The sequence below is a fragment of the Cylas formicarius genome, unplaced genomic scaffold (assembly GCF_029955315.1).
Source record: "Cylas formicarius isolate icCylForm1 unplaced genomic scaffold, icCylForm1.1 PGA_scaffold_9__14_contigs__length_23061073, whole genome shotgun sequence".
Classification (NCBI taxonomy): domain Eukaryota; kingdom Metazoa; phylum Arthropoda; class Insecta; order Coleoptera; family Brentidae; genus Cylas; species Cylas formicarius.
Genome location: NW_026844365.1, coordinates 5069024 through 5087698, shown reverse-complemented (window position 1 = coordinate 5087698; position 18675 = coordinate 5069024). Strand labels below are relative to the sequence as shown.

Below are 18675 nucleotides of genomic sequence, written 5' to 3'. Positions count from 1 at the left end.
CGGCTAATGAAATTCGATTTGAAACTGCGAAATTCCTTAAAAAATCAAACCTCCTAAATCTAATATTGCAAAGCTTGAACCCGTTGGATGGTCATGAACACCACCCGAATATCAGAAAAAAATTCAAGACATTCTTCGACCTGTTGTCAGCACTCCGACATATTCTCTAGCAAAATCTTTATTAAAATCCTTAATTATTTTCACTTCATTCAACAATTAAAAAACATTACATTAGATAAACAAGATAATTCAACATCTTTTCCAGATATATTTAAATCCTAGAAGCTCTCGACACCTTCCATCTAAAATCAAAATTATGGAAACCCTACGTCGATTATACTTCTGTTATTTGGCCTCGTGGTCAAGAATCCCTAGTAGATTTTCTTAGACATTTACACTCTGTACACCCTAACATACGTTTTACTATTGATTTGGAAACTAATAATAACCTACCATTTTTAGATATTCTTATCAATACAAAATCAGACCTAACATTGAGTCATTGTGTTTACAGAAAACCTAGGCGGATACGGTAATGCATACTCACGTCATCATCCGGTAGAAAAATCATCGGTTACCAACTCTCTTGTTTAGTCAGTGAACCCACCTTTGTTCTTCTCTCTAATAATTTTCACATTAAAGATATTACGCGTTCTACTTCACCACAACCTTCCAATAGCAATGAGGCCGAAAGCAATTCTACACTTGCCACTGCTGTCCTTCCTTACGTTCAAAACATCACCGACCACTTATTAAAAGTTCTAAAGAAATATAACGTCACAACCAGATTTATCACTCGTCCAAAAATCTCTCAACATCAAAGACAAAATTCCACTTGAAAGGCCAGGAGTTTACTGCATTCCGTACATATGCGGCAAAGAATATATTGGCGAGACCGGACGAAAAATATCAACTAGGCTCAAAGAACATGGAACACAATCAAGTTTTGTAAAAATTATTACAGTAGCCCGTGGAAGTTTCTTTGAAAAACATAACGCGCCAGTTTTTAAGAAAACATGCTTATATTTTGTAATCTGGTTTTCAGGCGTAGATTCCGAAAATGCAATGGGATGCAGGTTTCCGGGAGCCCCGGCTCACTCCTCGATAGTGTTTTCAGATGAAAACTTAGGACCGGGAACGGTAGCGACATATACTTGCGAACGTGGATTCGAATTGTTGGGTCCATCCAGAAGGGTTTGCGAAAACAGCGTGTGGTTACCAGAGGGTATACCTTTTTGTGGTAAGTTTTTGCGCAATTCGAACTAAAACTAAGGCCTGTTTCTAATTAACTTTACGAACTCACCTGCAAACATAAAAGACTACCTATTTGCGGAAGTAGTAACGATTTAATATAAATTTTTACTTTTCTGAGTCTAACCCTATTAAGGTTTCGATCAATATGATATCATAAAAACATTAAAAATTAAAATGAGCGTTTTTGGCGAGCGAGTTTCGGCATTTTCCCTTGGAACATTCTCAATAAAGAAAAAACCCCAGAAAGATTGAAAACTGCAAGTTTGAAGTAGTTTGTTTTGTTGGACTTGGAAAAATCACCAATCAAATCATTTTTGATAGAGGGGTTAGAAATGGGGGGTTAAAGTTGATATCTCCAGATTTGATGTTACAAAATATCTCCGAAATGCTGGTTTTCACTGAAATCTGACAGATGTGGACGCAACTATCCCTCGTCCAGGGAGGTTTTAAGGCGACATCTGCTAGTTTCCGACATAAGCAACAACGATGTCGGATGGAATTTGACCGAAATCGTCTAGAAAAGCGTAAATAATCATTCTCGTAGGTTTCCACGGACAAGAAGATTTCACTTCCCAAAATTCAGTGTGACGCATCCTCTGTGGTCGATCGCGATGACGAGTTAAAATGCTGACAAATTGCCTTAGTGGGTTTCGTTTACGTTTAACGGAATGTCCGTGCAAAGTGGGCCAAGCGCTTGCAAGGTTTAAATACACGGTCAATTTTCGATGTGTGGTCGAAATGGTTTCGATCTGTGGTTTTTATGTTTCTATTATCGGGCGTAATCTGATGATGACGTAAAAACTAAAATTGATTGATATTATTGATTATCAAAATTGACTGAGAAAGTTGTTTAAATAACGTGAGTTTTTAATCAATGAATGAAGAAGTGTTGCACATTTTACAGGGCTAGTCATTATATTTTGACACCCACCTGCAGGGTGAAATTTGAAATATAGAAAAATTAGTGTAGATAAAAAAGTTTGAAGATTTTTGCTCTATTATCTCATGCAAATGTCAGAAAAAACAAACGACGATCGTAAGCTTCCAAAATGACAGCAACATATTTTTTTAAAAATTGCCCTGTATATTATTAGCTTAATCTTTTTGTCCTGCATTCGTATAGCTGTATTAACATTTAATTTAGCCTTTTTTTGAGATATCTCAGTTTATCATTCGATTTCAATGATTTTTTACTATTTTACTATAGGACTCTCCGGATAATTTTTTAACGTCAGGTATAGAATATTCGGGACTTTCTAAAAAATATGAAATACATAACTTAAGAAAGTAGGACTCAAAGTGATGATGTCAAGTGTCGTAAAGAAATATATTGAAGTCTTCATCAAAATTTCTTTCCATTTTCCTGGTCTTCCGTGTGATACCATTTCGGTCCTCAAATTGTTGAATAACATTTTTAATTGTATTTATTAAAGGAACTCTTCTACCCGGATATATTTGTCGATATTTTCTTTTAACCTTTGCAACATTATGTCCGTTTGAATAATACAATTTTATTATTTGGCGTATTTTCTTCCTCTGTACAAGCCATCTTAAGTTTTAACTTAATTTAACTTACACTGCAAATCTTTAGCTTTGATTAGTTGTCAAAAGTAAAACATTGTTAAAACAATTGCAAATATGGTTAGTATCAAGGCAGACTTGACCATTTTTAAACAATATGGCTATTATTCAATAGAATGATAATTATTTTCAAACTGAAATATCTCAAAAACGGCTTAATGAAATGTAAATAAACTAGATATTTATGAAATCAGGAAAAAATGATATACGATTTCAGCTAATAATATATAGGGCATTCCCTTTAAAAAAAGATATTTCTGTCATTTTGACAGCTTGCTATAGTCGTTTGTTTTTTCTGACAGTTGTATAAGATAATAGATCAAAAAATCTTCAAAGTTTTCTATTATCTATCAAAATTAACCCTTTAGGTGGGTGTCAAAATATAATGAGTACATAGTATACTTTTTGGGTGTATTTTTGCGAAACAGCAAGAACGTATTCTCAGAATCCCGTGTGACGTGAATATCGTGAACTAAAACGTCAAAATCCTACCCATGGCTAAAATCTACCGAAAATATCGATGGCTCCCAGTTCGGTATTTTAGAGGAGGGATTAGAAAAAGATATTTTTGTGAAAATCTGCACTAGTTATTGAGGTGAAAAAAATCTCTGGGGCCCGGGGGCACAGACCAGTGGTTCTTAAAATACGAAACAGAAAAACTTGGTAGAACGCTGCGGTTTTTATTTGAAAGATGATTGAAAGAAGTACCACAACTCTAAAGTTCTGTTATCCATGATAAAGGCTCAAAACATGATCTGAAAAATTTTAGGGGCATAGCAGTTAACCTAACAATCTAATAGAAGCCAATGTTAACGACAAACAGTTAGAGGAACAGTCAAGATTTCTGGAGATAATATATACGACAATCTATATACATATTGTGTTCATAGATCTAGAAAAGCGTATGATAGCATCCCTGTAATCAAATTATAGAAAGCAGGAGAAAATTTTACTATTAAATCAACATTAATCACGACGGTCCAACAATATTACAGTAAACAACAATAAACAGTAAGAATCAAATCAAACAACGAATAACAAAAGGTAGCAAAGCCATTAGTGTATGAAATAGCGACCAGAAACCTAACTTCATATTTAAAATACAATCGGAAAAAGCACTATGACGTATGGGTCAGAAGTATGGGATGTGAGTTAAACAAGTAGAAATAATGACGATATAGAGAGAAAACCTTAATTGACAGGAAAAAAGATTGGATGAGACGAGAGGCCAAGAAAAATATCGGAATGGTTACCTAGAAAAAAACGGAAGCAGAAGTTCTAGGAATGATGTTGACGAAGCAATGGAGAAAAGAGATTTAAAGGAACAAGACGGCTGCAGCCATAGAAAACCATTAATATATGTAAATGGTTAAATGGATTTTCGTCGAAGCCATCAAAATTTTAAAAATATCGTAAATTGTGTCATTTAGAAAAAACTAGAAAGTCAAGAAAATTCATCAAACCTCTCTTGTGTCTTTAGTCATTTACTGATAAAAGTTACCTTTGTTTTAATCACTAAATCGAAAAACGCAAAGTTGATTTTAATACCGTAGAATTGGGGCACTACGTTTATTCCAAAAGTGAATAATCTAAAAAATAAATAAAAATACGAAGAAGTTTTTTTTTTTTTATGGATATGGATATACTTGCGTATTTGCAAAATTTGTCGCAGCTTTCCAGTACATAAGGGGTACTTCAGAACATACCGTATTCATAATATCATTTACGGACGTTATATTTAAATTTGAATCGGCAATATATTGCAAAAAAGATACACAGTGAACGGCTGAAATTCATTTAACAATCAAGTAGAAGAATGCTTGCACACGCGCCCATTTTTTGCAGTAAATAGAAAATCTACAGATGCAAGATCTCCAGATAGCACTCCTCTGGGTATATTTAAAATCAAAAGCCAATAACGAAAATATACTGAGTAATGTTTTGGTTAGTTTTAGTTTTAGTAGTTTAGTTAATAGTAGTTTTAGGTTTTCAAACCTATTGGCATATTGTCCAGAAGTTAAAGGTGGGCATTTTCATTTCTTTTCTTCTTCTTCGACATGGCCTGTTTCTATACATTTTCTCTCAATTTTACTCACTGTTGATCTTGTAATTAAATTAAGTTAAAAATCGAAATCTTAACTCTCCGGGTTTCATTTAGATTAGCCATATTCATTTTCTTCAGTCAGCAACGTAATTGTTGAAATTTTAAGACATTTACTGGTACCAGCTACTTACCTGTTCGTGTTAAAATTAAATTTACAAGCACAATTAAAAATATCCATTTGGTTTTTTATACTGTTCGCTAAACTATACAGTCCGAATAGTGGATAGGTAACACAAACACTGATACAGGGTTACAGATAAAACTTTTGCTACTTAGGAAGAAAAAACAATCATAATGAATGTAGATTGGTTCCGTCTTGATTCTAGAGTTTTATAACGAAATTCTTGAAGTAAAGTTTAAAATATTTTTTATAGTATAAAAAGCGTAAAAATTTCTTCTTATTTTATTTATTTTCTCAGTATATTTTTGCTAAATGGGGGGCCAGACTAACGAAGCATACTCAAGTATACTTCTTACTAGTGAGTTGTACAAGTTTTCAATAGTTTTCATTTGTTAAAAATTTGGTCTGTTCCTCAGAATAAAACACAACATTACATACACCTTTTCATTGTGTTATGTATATGTTTCGAAGCTTATTTTTGTGTCTAAAGTTGCTCCCAGATCGTTAATTCGCTTTTTTATTCTTAACATTATATTATTAAATCCACAATCATCATTAAATTTAAAATTATACATTAAAAGATAACTTATTTTCATTGGCCTATGCATATTCTCTTGGAGTAAAACACAGTCTTCTAAATTCCTAATAGTTCTATTAAATTTAAAGTTCTCTTGGAATAATTCACACTCAGATTTCTGAAGATCATTTGGTAGGTCATTTATTAAACAAAGGAAAAACACAACAAATTCAAATGACTCTATACCATTAACCATACCATTAAGTACGATGCGCATACCTTAAGAATATCGACCGAGCTACCAAAAACATCTAATTTATTTAGAAGTACGTCATGATCAACTCGATCAAATGCTTTTGAGAAATCTGCAATATATATGTAATACATATAAAGTCTATTTGTTTATTGTTATATATGGATGCTTTTACTTTATGTAAAAAGTAGTCAAATTGTGGGGTCAAGTAGATATTTCCTAAAGTTTAAAAAATTCGACGCCTGCAAAGAGCTGGGCGTGGCGACGCGTCGAAAAATTATTCGATTGCAGAGACTTTGGAAATACGCGCATACAAAAGTACATATTATTTAAAAACTTTTTTGTTATTTACTCAAACTTATTTACTTTACCCGTTTCTAAGTAATACCGATTTAAAGTAAACATTTATTGATTAATAAAAAATGTGATTAACGCTTATTTTTACAAGTATGCCATGAATGTTAGTTACTATGGCAACCATTGTTATCGCAGTTGTTTTAAGTGCAATTACAAACGTAAGTTGTTATTGCTGTATCAAAAAATTGTCACATTTTGTCACAAGAAATATCCAAATTTGTTCGGTTTAAAAAAAACTAAGAATTATTATGTGAAAATGGTGCAATTTAGCAATGAGGAAAAAGTAGACATGTTACTGGTGTTTGGAGAATGCAGATGCAATCGTAGAGAAGCAAAAAGAGTTTACGCACGGCGTTATCCGCATAGAAGAGTCCCCGATGCAAAAACCTTTTCAAGTTTATGTAAAAACTTAAGAGAATATGGCAGCTTCATGAAACCTAAAAGAGATAGGAACAGGAAGGCTACAAATGATGAAAATACTGCTGCTGTAATTCAGCAGGTTGATAATAACTCCAAGATATCCCTATAAGAGATAAAAGAAAATATCGGTGTTACCATAAGTTCTTCGTGGAGAATTCTACATAGAAACTCTTTTCACCCGTACAAAAGTAAACTAGTTCATAAACTAGAACCAGGCGATTATGCTAGAAGAATGTATTTCTTAGCGACATTGTCCGATTTGTATAGCCAAGATGCAAATTTTCTCTCGAAAATTTTATGGAGCGACGAAAGTCGATTTCAAAATAATGGAATCGTTAATAGACACAACTGTCGTTTTTGGTCCGAAAACCATCCTCGTTGGATTACAGAAAGAGGTAACCAACGAATTTTTAGTATCAATGTTTGGTGCGGCATATTAAATGGATTCCTTATTGGACCTTACTTTTACGAAGGAACTTTAAATGCAGATCGCTATTTAAGATTTCTTCAAACTACACTTCCGGAACTATTAGAAGAAGTGCCTCTTGACACTAGAATGAATATGTGGCTACATCAGGATGGAGCGCCTGCACATAATGCCCAAATAGTAACGAGGTATTTGAACCGAGAATATCCCAATAGATGGTTTGGTACTAATGGACCGGTAAGGTGGCCGGCGAGGTCCACGGACATTACACCACCAGATTATTTTCTTTGGGGCTACCTAAAAAACGTTATCTATGAAGAACCTATAGAAGATATGGCTGATCTCATTAACAAAATTAGTGCAGCGTGTGCCGCTATCACAAGAAGGACTCTCCTACAAGTGACCCAAGCTCATCTGTTAAAAGTTTTTGATAGTTGTGTTCGAGCAGATGGACATAATTTTGAACAAAATTTTTGACATGTCTTATTATGTAGTTAATTGCAATAATAATTTTGGTTATTAACTTGTAGGTATTTTACTGTTTTTTCATTTATTTATCATGTTATCAGAACTAAATCGATAAAAAATAATAAATAAAATCATACTAAAATAGTTGAAATCTATTGTTTGTAATTGCACTTAAAACAACTGCGATAACAATGATTGACATAGTAACTAACATTCATGGCATACTTGTAAAAATAAGCGTTAATCACATTTTTTATTAATCAAGAAATGTTTACTTTAAATCGGTATAACTTAGAAACGGGTAAAGTAAATAAGTTTGAGTAAATAACAAAAAAGTTTTTAAATAATATGTACTTTTGTATGCGCGTATTTCCAAAGTCTCTGCAATCGAATAATTTTTCGACGCGTCGCCACGCCCAGCTCTTTGCAGGCGTCGAATTTTTTAAACTTTAGGAAATATCTACTTGACCCCACAATTTGACTACTTTTTACATAAATTAAATATTTCTTTTCGTTTTGGACTTATCGGCGTGCGGAGTTTTAAGTGAAAAACCCTGTATACGGATGCATTTACTTTATGTAAAAAGTTTGTTAAGTTGGTTTCTGTCAATCATTTCGACATAAAGCCATGCTGGTTTAGATGTATTACTTCTGATATAGGAGAAAAGATGTATTTATGCAAAATTGTTTCAAAAATGTTACTTGGTGTCCAAATTTCTGACTTTTATGAATTGACCAAACTTTTGTGTATGTATGGAAGGATCTTGGACTTCATTTTGTGTAGTGCCATCTAAAATATCTTTATCCGAGATAGAATCAATTTTGAAGATGTGATTAGTAAACATTATATTATCGCTTAGTTTTGTATTATATGAAGGTTTTGTATTAGTACATACACTTTTAAAATGATCTGCTGTCTGAGCATTTCCGTCAATCTGTTCCCCTTCAAAGAATATCGGGTCAGGCAGACCGCTGGTATTGCATTTAAAACAAGGAAGCTGATATGGATCTACTTTTTTTTTCTGTTTTCTTGAAATCCAATACCTCTAGTGGTAGTGGCATATGCATGCTTGACCCTAAGTAGTCATTATTTCATTGAAAAATACTAACCATACTAATACTAACAGAAGACAGTAATATCATCAAAGCTAAATGCTTTGCTTAAGAATTAGCAATATCTTCACCTTTTCACCGCGACAAATTTAAGTGTGCGTCACAGGCGTTGGCAAAAGATTATTGTTTGTGTAGTTTTGCACAAAGCTCTTAATTACATTACAACCTGAGCCGCGTGCTATTAAAACAACAGTAATCATTTCTTTTGTGCTCAACATTTGCCGTCTGTCGGGTTCGGACGGTAAAATAATTCTTCCAGCTACTTCAAGTTTCTAAAGTCAAGGTCAATACACACCTAACGAGCAATCGGCGCTGATACTTCTTTACTTCATTAAACCGCAATTACCCGGGAACATTATACTCTACATTTTATGAAACTTCCTAGCGGCTAGACACCGGCATTATGCTGGCTTTAATCACACAGAGGAGAGTATCATGGGAGGCGATCGAGTTATTTAGAAGAAATCTATAGGGTGGTCCCAAGCTCGTACACAATTCCCCGTAATTATTAAACAATTTTAATTCCTTATACGTAATGGAAGCTGAGAATGATGCGATGCCGGTTAATTTCCTTCGCTCGTGTTGTTTAAGTCCGATAAAGAGGATGTTACAAAATATATGCCTGGGTGGATGTTGAAAAACAACGTTGATTGGTGTGGAGAGATGATGATTAATACTTGCTGATACGTATTGTGATCGCATTAGCAAGTCGCCAGATATGAGTTTATGTTTTCAATTGTCTTTATTTATTTATCCCGTTGTCTTCTTCAGAACTGAACTGAAACCGTTCTTATTGCATAGTTGATAATTTTCTTATCTTTTGTCTTTTTTTTATTATTAGAGCAAATATATTTATGGAAGGTTTTGGAAGGAAGGAATTTGACATTTTTCATTTAAATCCAGAACTATGGAAACCCTTCAAACTCTATGTACCCTAACATACGCTTTACCGTTGAATTAGAAACTAATAAGCATTATTAATGGAACATTAGACCTCCAAAAAACTACGCACTAGGGGTGGGCCGAAAAAACTTTTTTTTTGGATCTGACACACAAAAACTAGTTGCTAGTTACCTCTAGAAAGTATTTACCACGTATGAGCTCTTAAATGAAAAAAATATTCTCATTAGTTCTGCATTTTCATTATCTTATCACCAATAGATCATTAAGTCAATTTTATTAATAATTTCTATGGCGTCATATTTTTTCGGAAAATCGTTATTGACTTAAAAATTATCGTAAAATATTTTCAGTTATTCGAACCGATTTGAAGATATTTGCATTGGAATGCCAATGGGTACTTATATTCATAGTTTTTAATAAATACTTTCAATTGATTCATTGAATTAGTAAATTTTGAGATTATTTATTGTCTATTTCAGGAAAAAAAATTTTCAAGAAATATCAATAAATTAGTTAATAGAATTCTGTTCCACCATATGTAATTTTAACCAGTATTAAGAAATACACATTTTTTAGATTTAGTTGTACAAATCGACTTTTATTACAGTAAGCAAATGGTCTTCGATTTTCTTTGACAACTTGCAGCATTAATTATACTCAGAGACCAACGCTATTCCACGCTCTGCGACGTCATTAACAACTTTCATTTGTTTGAAATACTCTTCATTTTCCTTAAAACTCCCAACTGAAGCCCACAATGCAATGTCAACGTCAAGGAAATCATATGGTAGGTCAAACAAACGAGGTCGCTCGAATCCTTTTGTACAATCGAATCGATGTTCTTTTGATCGATCTCAAATTTGTTAATCCTACAATTTATGCCATCTCGAGTTTTGACAGCTTCGATTCTTTTTTATAGAGTCTCATCAAACATTATCAATAAAATTGGCTTAATAATGTATTACTGATGTATAACGAGGATAATCTTCCCATTAATTTTAAAAGCTCAAATCCGGTAAGTACTTTCTTTTCTAATTTTCAAATTTTTGTGTGTCAGATCCAAAAAAAAATCGTTTTTTGACCGACCCTACACGCACACAAACCTCAATGCATTGTCACATCATCACGCGGCTCAAAAATCAATTATCTTGCTTACAATCACACCTAAATCACTGAGACATCCTCCCCAAGAAAACGAGCCTGAAAGCAATCCCAAAAATGGTCCTGCGTAAAATACATTTCAAAATTTACTCTAATTTCCCACTTCTTAGTGGTTACTACTCAAGATTTGCCTCTAATATTATAGAACAAATTCAAATCGACAAAGACGTATAAGAATAGTTGATAGGTATGATCCCACCATCTTGGAATCCTTTGCTTTTCAACCAGCTCTGAAAAGTGAAGCCTACGAAGCAGTTAACTTATTAAAGATTTTATCATCTTACGTTATCTATGACATGATAACTATTATTTTAAGGTAGTAGTGAAACTTCTAACTTTTTTATTAAATACTCAGGCATTCTACAAATATTTAAGAATGGCGATGGAAAATATCCACCATTATTCCTTGATTTGGGAAAGCTTTTGTAACGATTATTAAAAATATGGTGTCCAGTTTTTTTGAAAGAAGCAGCATGCATAGTACGACCTTGGGTGAAGTGATTTAAGAATTACAATGACACTTGTTATTAACTTATTAACAAACTCATTGAAATATTCGCTTCTAACTTAAATTAATTGGTACTAATGATAAATATTCGTTATTATACACGCTTCCCCGATACGAGAACCTCGAACCGCAAGTGCGAAACTAGTACCTACATGGTTCAGGAATATGTGGCGCAGCTCAACGAATATGTTATTATTAGTATTCTGCATATACAATTTTCTAAGCAGTCCGCTGAAGAATTGGCACTTTGTTGTTCATTATCTGCGAAGTGGTCTCGCAGAAATCGCGCCCAGGTCAAGAATTTGCTACATTTTATACAGCATGCACGCCAACCAGTGCCGTAGATTCATACATATAGTATATTTCGAGGTATTTTATTTGAATATTAATTAATTATTTCATTTTCAATGGTGGAGATCACCGGGGCCTATAAGCGAAAATACAAAAATGTGCTCCAAAATAGCAACTTCAAAAAGTTCAAAATAAATGCATCACAAGCACACAGAATAAATTATTTATTGATGTATGACAGCTCTTTCGGCAACACCTTTATCAAATACAGTTTCTAAAAAAGGTAAATTACCCCAAAGCTTGCAGAATTTTTCATGGACAATTTAGACAATATTATCCACGAACATCCTTCTTTGATAGTATAAATTTGTGGATGGAGTCTTTGCATATTTCGTTGGTATTGAAGGACAACTATAGACCTCTTTGAATCATATTAACTGGTTAAATAGTCGTAGACACAGTAATAATTCAAATCACGTTTGGCTGCCGTTCATTTTTGTATTCTATTTAATACACCACTAAAGTTTTAAAAAAGAATTAAATATTTAAAAACAAAGAGTTAAGATTTCGAAGTTGTCTCCTTCAGACCACCGAATTTGGGCATGTGTAGCTTACAATCTTCACTCTTTTCAATAAGCCACAGTTTTTTTTATATTAATAGAAAATGTTATGCTATTTTATCCTAAATGTTTTTTTTTGCTTTTTACCGAAAGTTGCACTAGATTTGACTGGTAAGCATTGCTTTGACGTTTAATAAGACGCTCAGGCAGATAGCGTATTAATCTGATTTTACAATAAACCTTCGTATTTACTTGAAGAGATATGGAATGAGAGCGATGCAATGACAAACTACTCGTACGAAGTAATCGGAGCTATCAGGGAAATAAAATGTAACAAAGCACCAGGTGAAGGCCAAACAACAGTTGAACATATTAAACATATTGGTGTCAATATCACCACAATATTAACTCAACATGTCATTCTAATGAATATGAATTAATAATTTGATTGAGCACAGTGCGGAAATGGATCTAAAAGTCACAAGACCACAACCAACACCATGATATTTGTGTTACGTTGGCAATAGTGTGGCACCACTTCTACATGGGTAGAGAAATCAGCAGTCAACTGGACCACTCTACGGAGATAAAGAAGTAGGATAGCAATAGTTAGATCTGGGTTCCTAAATATGCGGCAAATGCTATGTCATCCAAAATTATCAATATCTCTTAAACTAAGAATACTAAAATTGGTCCCTGGTTGTACCACCCCATGCTTCGTATCAGTTGGACAACCCTTGGACATTAATCTAGGAATATGAGTAACTGAGGCTGATACTAGAAGGACAAATAGACGAAAGACGCACGACGACAAAGACATCATGGCTGAGAAACATCAGAGAATGAATAAATTTTGATGGAAACGTCCTCATTCATCAAGCACAGGATAGAGGAACCACCACATGGTCTAGACTTTTCCGACTATCCGTACCAGTTTTAGTTAATTTCACATATATTTTCAATACAACAAACTTTTCAAAAATCACTTTTGTATGAGGTTATTCTATTCGCCCCTCAGTAGTTTGCAACTGGTTCTACGATTTGAGCTTGGGGTCATTTGTCTACTGGGATCGTTCATTACTATTGCAAGTAGTTCACCCAGAATTTTTTAATTATCTTTGCAGATATAAGTCATCTCTACGATATCAAAGGCTAATGTTACTAGAACATAGTTGAATTTAGAAATGTATGTGTTAATGAGATAAAATTTCTTTATCTATTGTCAACCAAGTATCTGGGCGGTAATTACAGATGAAAGTAAAGTGGGGCATTGAACGTAGCTAAGAGAATATCCATGCAACATTTGTTTAGTGATTAACGCATATAGATGAAATTGTACAGATTGATATTAAGATCGATGATGACATGTGGTGTTTAGAAGGCTCTAAATCAGATGTAGTGTCTCTTCAAAGACAAACAAGCGAATGGAGTAGCAGTTTTATCACCAGGAAGAAGAATATAATATAAATAGAGCACTGTTCCAACACAAAACAAAAGAAAAAAAAGCAAAAATATGTATAAGACACACACTAGGTCAGAGTGAAGACAATCAGAAAGTCTAAACACTCTATTACTTCTCTGCAATATGAAAGTGTTCACGCTCGCAGTTAGGGCTGTCAGTCATCAGAAAATAACATCATGTTCATGACTGTAAGCAAAAGTACATCTTGAGGATAGAATAGAAGACAGTTGGAAATAGAAAATCAAAGAAGAAGTCCCATGAGAAATTGTGAATGCGGCAGGGACTTGTGACGAGCAATTGTTGTTTCACTAGGTTCAACGTTATTTTTGGCCGATTAGTTGATAAACTAGTGACTGAAGAAGTTAGTTAGTTCGTAAGGAAATGAAGAATGTTGTTGGAAGGGAATAAGAACTTGAAATCTTTTGTTATTCAAAAACTACTCCCCATGTTACTTCACTGGTTGCGAGCTCTTGCTTTTAACTGATGTAGAACAACTCCTTTCAACTATTCCTCCCGTCCCGTAGTTCTTCACGGAACAAAAGGTTAATAATTTCGATCTCGTTGCTCATATACGTCGCTATAGAGATTAGTTTCAGATTTATGCCCGAAGATTAATGAGCAACCTAAGGCCTAATTGCGTTTTCTACTGGGTGTTCTGCCACACCACAGAACGCTGCAGATAATTAAACAAGATGTGCGGCGGCGATGCATGTACCAAAGGTTTATGAAGTAGGACGACATTTTAGATTTGTCAAGGCGATTAATTTCTAAAATCACCAAGGCCGTGTTTCGTTTTTCGCATTAATTAAAAAGCCCGCTAAATCGGATTATACAGGGTATATTTAAAAGTATTTCATTAATTTATTTTTCGGTAAACTTTTAGAGATTTTCCCCAAAATAGTAATTATTTTTCCAACTGTTCTTCGGTCCACTGTTTTCAAGTTCTCTGTACAACCAAAATTTGCAGAGCGTGAACAGAAAGAAAACACGACATATTGGAGGAAATTTTGTCAAATCATTGGATATAATATCGACAATTATCGTTGTTATATTATGCTATACTACGCTTATTTTCAAGAAAGAATTGGTGGGGCGCCACATATCTTTTGTAAGACATGTGAGCTTTAAATAAAGATGGAGCATGTTTTAAACACCTAGGAGGGAATTTTCGTATTTCCTCAAATTGACCGAAGATCAATTGCAGTCACGTGCAGTCAAAGTTCGATTCTATGCTCACTCATTATGAAACTGGCACTTTTCCAACCACCAGGGGGAAGAGTATGTTTTCTATTCCATACACCGTTAAAGAGGTATGGTCTGTTCATAGATATAAGAAAGTGGCCAATTGCTTTTGAATGGGATTATTAACTTAAAATGCAACAAGATTATTACCTAAAGTTTCGGAATTTAAATTCAGGTAAAATTGTGGTCCGTAATAGAAAATAATTTTATACCTACCTGTGTTTAATATTCTTTGGTTTGGTATACTACTCAGTTTGTTTATTAGTAATCATTTTTATTTCTTGTGTAATACAGCGTGTGTTGAGATGTGTGCGAATTATGCAAAATATGTGCGAATCTAGTGTATCTCAGGAGATGCTCCCGCCCAAATTTAGAAAACACTATTCTATTGAGACTAAGGAAGTTATATATAATGTATATTTGACTCTTATTGAACGCGGTGCCAGCAAGCAAGCATCTTTAGAGGAAACGGCCACATTGACGAAAATTCCAACATCAACTGTATGGAAAATTGTGAATAAGTCCATTTCGGCGAGGAAAAAAAGAAGCGATGTTGACATTTTCTCGAGTGTAGATGAAAGTGATCAAGATATAATACGGCGTAAGATTTACCAGTTAAACGAGGAACAAAGCGTGCCTACATTAGATATCTTAATTAGGAGGCTTGAAAAATATGAAACCGGTGTTAAATGTGGCAGAACTATCTTATGGAACTGTATAAAATTGACAAAAGGCAAGTTTTAATGGAATCTTTTAGAATTCGGAAATGGCGACTGGAATATCTAGAAAAAATTAGGATTTACAGAGAACAACAAAGGCCAATTATTTACTTGGATGAAACCTAGTTCGACACTTACGATACCCTGGAAAAGGGTTGGGTTGACTCAACTGATAAGTGTAAAACAAACGCGCCATCAAAAATAGGCAAAAGGATAACTATTTTGCATGCTGGCTCTAAAGATTGTTGCATTCCAAATGGACTTTCTCTGTCTGCGAAAAATATTAAAGATTCTTCTCTGGATTACCATGAAGACACCACCGCTGATTTATTTGAAAGTTGGTTTAAAAACAAACTAGTTCCAAACAGTCCTCCTAATAGCGTCATTGTAATGGACAATGCAAGTTATCACAGTAGACAGTTGACTAAAACTCCTTCCTCATGTGACACAAAAGCAACAATCCAAAACTACGACATTTATTTTCACGAAGATTATACCAAAAAGCAATTAATTGAGGTTCTACAAAGTTTGAACCTAAAAAAGAATACGTCTGTGATAATTATGCAAAAAATCTAAGGCATACAGTTTTAAGGCTTCTTTCCACTTTACCATTGTATATTTAATCCCATTGAACATGTTTGGCACCAACTGAAATCTGCCATTCGTCGTAACAATGTTTTTCCACTTGTTAACTCCAATGTCCTCAAACTTATAGAAACTCTCCACAATTTTGGGCAAATTCTGTTAAACATATAGAAAACGCAGATCAATCGTATATCCACATTGCAAATAATATCGAACAAATAATAATGACAGCCGATGATAGCGATAGTGATACTGATATATTATGTGAACAATTTTAAGTAATTTAAGTAGATAATAAAAATAATTTGTAATTTTACTTTAGATTTAAACATAAATAAATAAATATTGTTTAGTATCTTTCCTAACAAAACCCCAAATAATTAAATTATAAGCAAAGTACGGACCTATTCGGCCATATTTCATTCTTACAGCTTGCCCGGGTCTTTCCTTAATTCGTATCAGTTAGTCACTTTCTTATATCTATCAACAGACTATAGTAACCTTAATTCACTCACTCAGAAACAAGCGATCTGCTGAGATCGATGAAATAGCAGTACAACTCATAAAAAAAGCATGTAGCGATGTTTTCGCTCCACATTCAACCACAATTATTAATCCCTCTGTTCTGTATGGGCAATTTTCTTCGACATTGAAAAAATCAAAAATGTTCCTTGTGTTTGTGTTTAAGCCTCCGGGTTAATAGAGTTACAGGCGTATCGCTGGTTGTTTCTCTAACGAACTCAAAAAGACACGATTGTTTGGAATGAAGCCGCACATCAAAGTTTCTTGGCTCTTATATCGATGCTTTCCCAAAGTGGGACCACGACATGGATAGCGCTTGTAATAAGTTGAGCAAAACATTCTTTGCAATATTAGCAATCAGAGACTCTTTGTTTTGAAGGTCCTTATCGGTACCCGTTTATTTTATACAATATAGGACCAGGCTAGTGGTGCGAAGGATACTTAGGTTCATCTTCCCGCAAATATGCTTTTGTAAAGTATAGAATACTAATTATGCCTTGTATATATTTGTTTACCTTTAAAAGCCAAAACCCAAACGCATGCTGCAAACGCAGGAACTTATCACTATAATTTGCTTCCTCCAAGCATAAAAACGTTATCTGCAGAACAGTTTAAAAAGTGCTTCAGCAAGCTTACGTTATATGTGATGAAACATCCATTGTATACTATCTGGCCTTTGCGAATAAAATTATTTATTTATTTAGTCGAGTATGGGCGAAAGACAAGAGCAGAAAAGAAAAATAATGAGGTTATGTTATTACCAATATTTGAATCCCCACACCACGTGATAATAATTATATGATCGTTTTGATTGTTCCAGGATATGTGAGAATGAAAATACTACCTGACACGCAATTCCATTGCCATTTTTTAATCCCATGTAACCTTATTTATAGGAAACGACACTTAACAACTAGTGCTAGCGCCTCGATGAAAACCACGGAACGGACCATCACCAGAAACCGTTTAATCAAAAACCGTACACGAGAAGGTTTGATTGATAACCCTCTCATCTGCATTTTTATTTTCTACATCCATCGACTGTAGTATTGACACACACCGCCTGCCTTCGAGCAACGAAGGATGTTTACAATAACAAATAATAATCGCAGCAGGCAAACGTGCTCAAATGGATACGAATAACTACACCTACTCACATGTGCCACAAAAGTAATGATTAGCGAGATAGTACTTCGATACTTTGCGGTACTTCTCATTTACATAATAATTCACTTGGGCGGAATGTGTGTTACATTACATATTTAATTGCTTGGTGAATAATTAATAATTACTTGTTTTATCGACCTCTGAGAACTAACGTTGGCACTTAAATTTATTTCTATGATGACCTTATTAAAGCCATGCGCAAGAAGAAGTTATCGAAAACTTTGAAGCAAATGAAAAAACTGAAAAGAGGAAAACATGTTTTTTTTTATCGGTCGCATGCTTTACACATTTAAGTTTAAGAAAATGAATTTATTTATGACAGCGCGCCGTGGAAGCGCCGCGCTGCCGAGCGTCTCGAACTGCATTGAAGGTTTTATCAGTGATAATTTAAAACAATAATACAAAATATTATTATAAAAACAAATTTTATTATTTATGATATTTTATTATAATTAACTTCGAGTGTTCGAAGTGTTTTCGGAGCGCGAGCATTGAAGATGCCAAGTGAGATTTTCGCGAAACGTCTGCAGGATTCCAGTCGGATGCAGCGTAATAAAATGTATTGATTATTATTATTAACAATAAACTAATCACAGACATAAGTTAGATATTCAACAAATATTCAGGAAATCTGCAAATACGCAAGTATATCCATATCCATAAAAAAATAAACTTCTTCGTATTTTTATTTATTTTTTAGATTATTCACTTTTGGAATAAACGTAGTGCCCCAATTCTACGGTATTAAAGTCAACTTTGCGTTTTTCGATTTAGTGATTAAAACAAAGGTAACTTTCATCAGTAAATGAGTAAAGACACAAGAGAGGTTTGATGAATTTTCTTGATTTTCTAGTTTTTTCTAAATGACACAGTTTACGATATTTTTAAAATTTTGATGGCTTCGACGAAAATCCATTTAACCATTTACATATATTAATGG

The 18675-nt window shown here is 33.9% G+C and overlaps 1 protein-coding gene across 2 annotated transcripts in view; it reads left to right on the top strand.

Moving 5' to 3' along the window:
- The window catches only part of LOC132707526 (uncharacterized), a 95344-nt gene that overhangs the window by 25844 nt on the left and 50825 nt on the right, over positions 1–18675 (top strand). For both annotated transcript variants that reach the window (XM_060679418.1, XM_060679419.1), the window contains exon 3: positions 1046–1240. In XM_060679418.1, coding sequence (XP_060535401.1) covers positions 1046–1240 — 195 coding nt within the window. The remainder of the gene's footprint in view (positions 1–1045; positions 1241–18675) is intronic.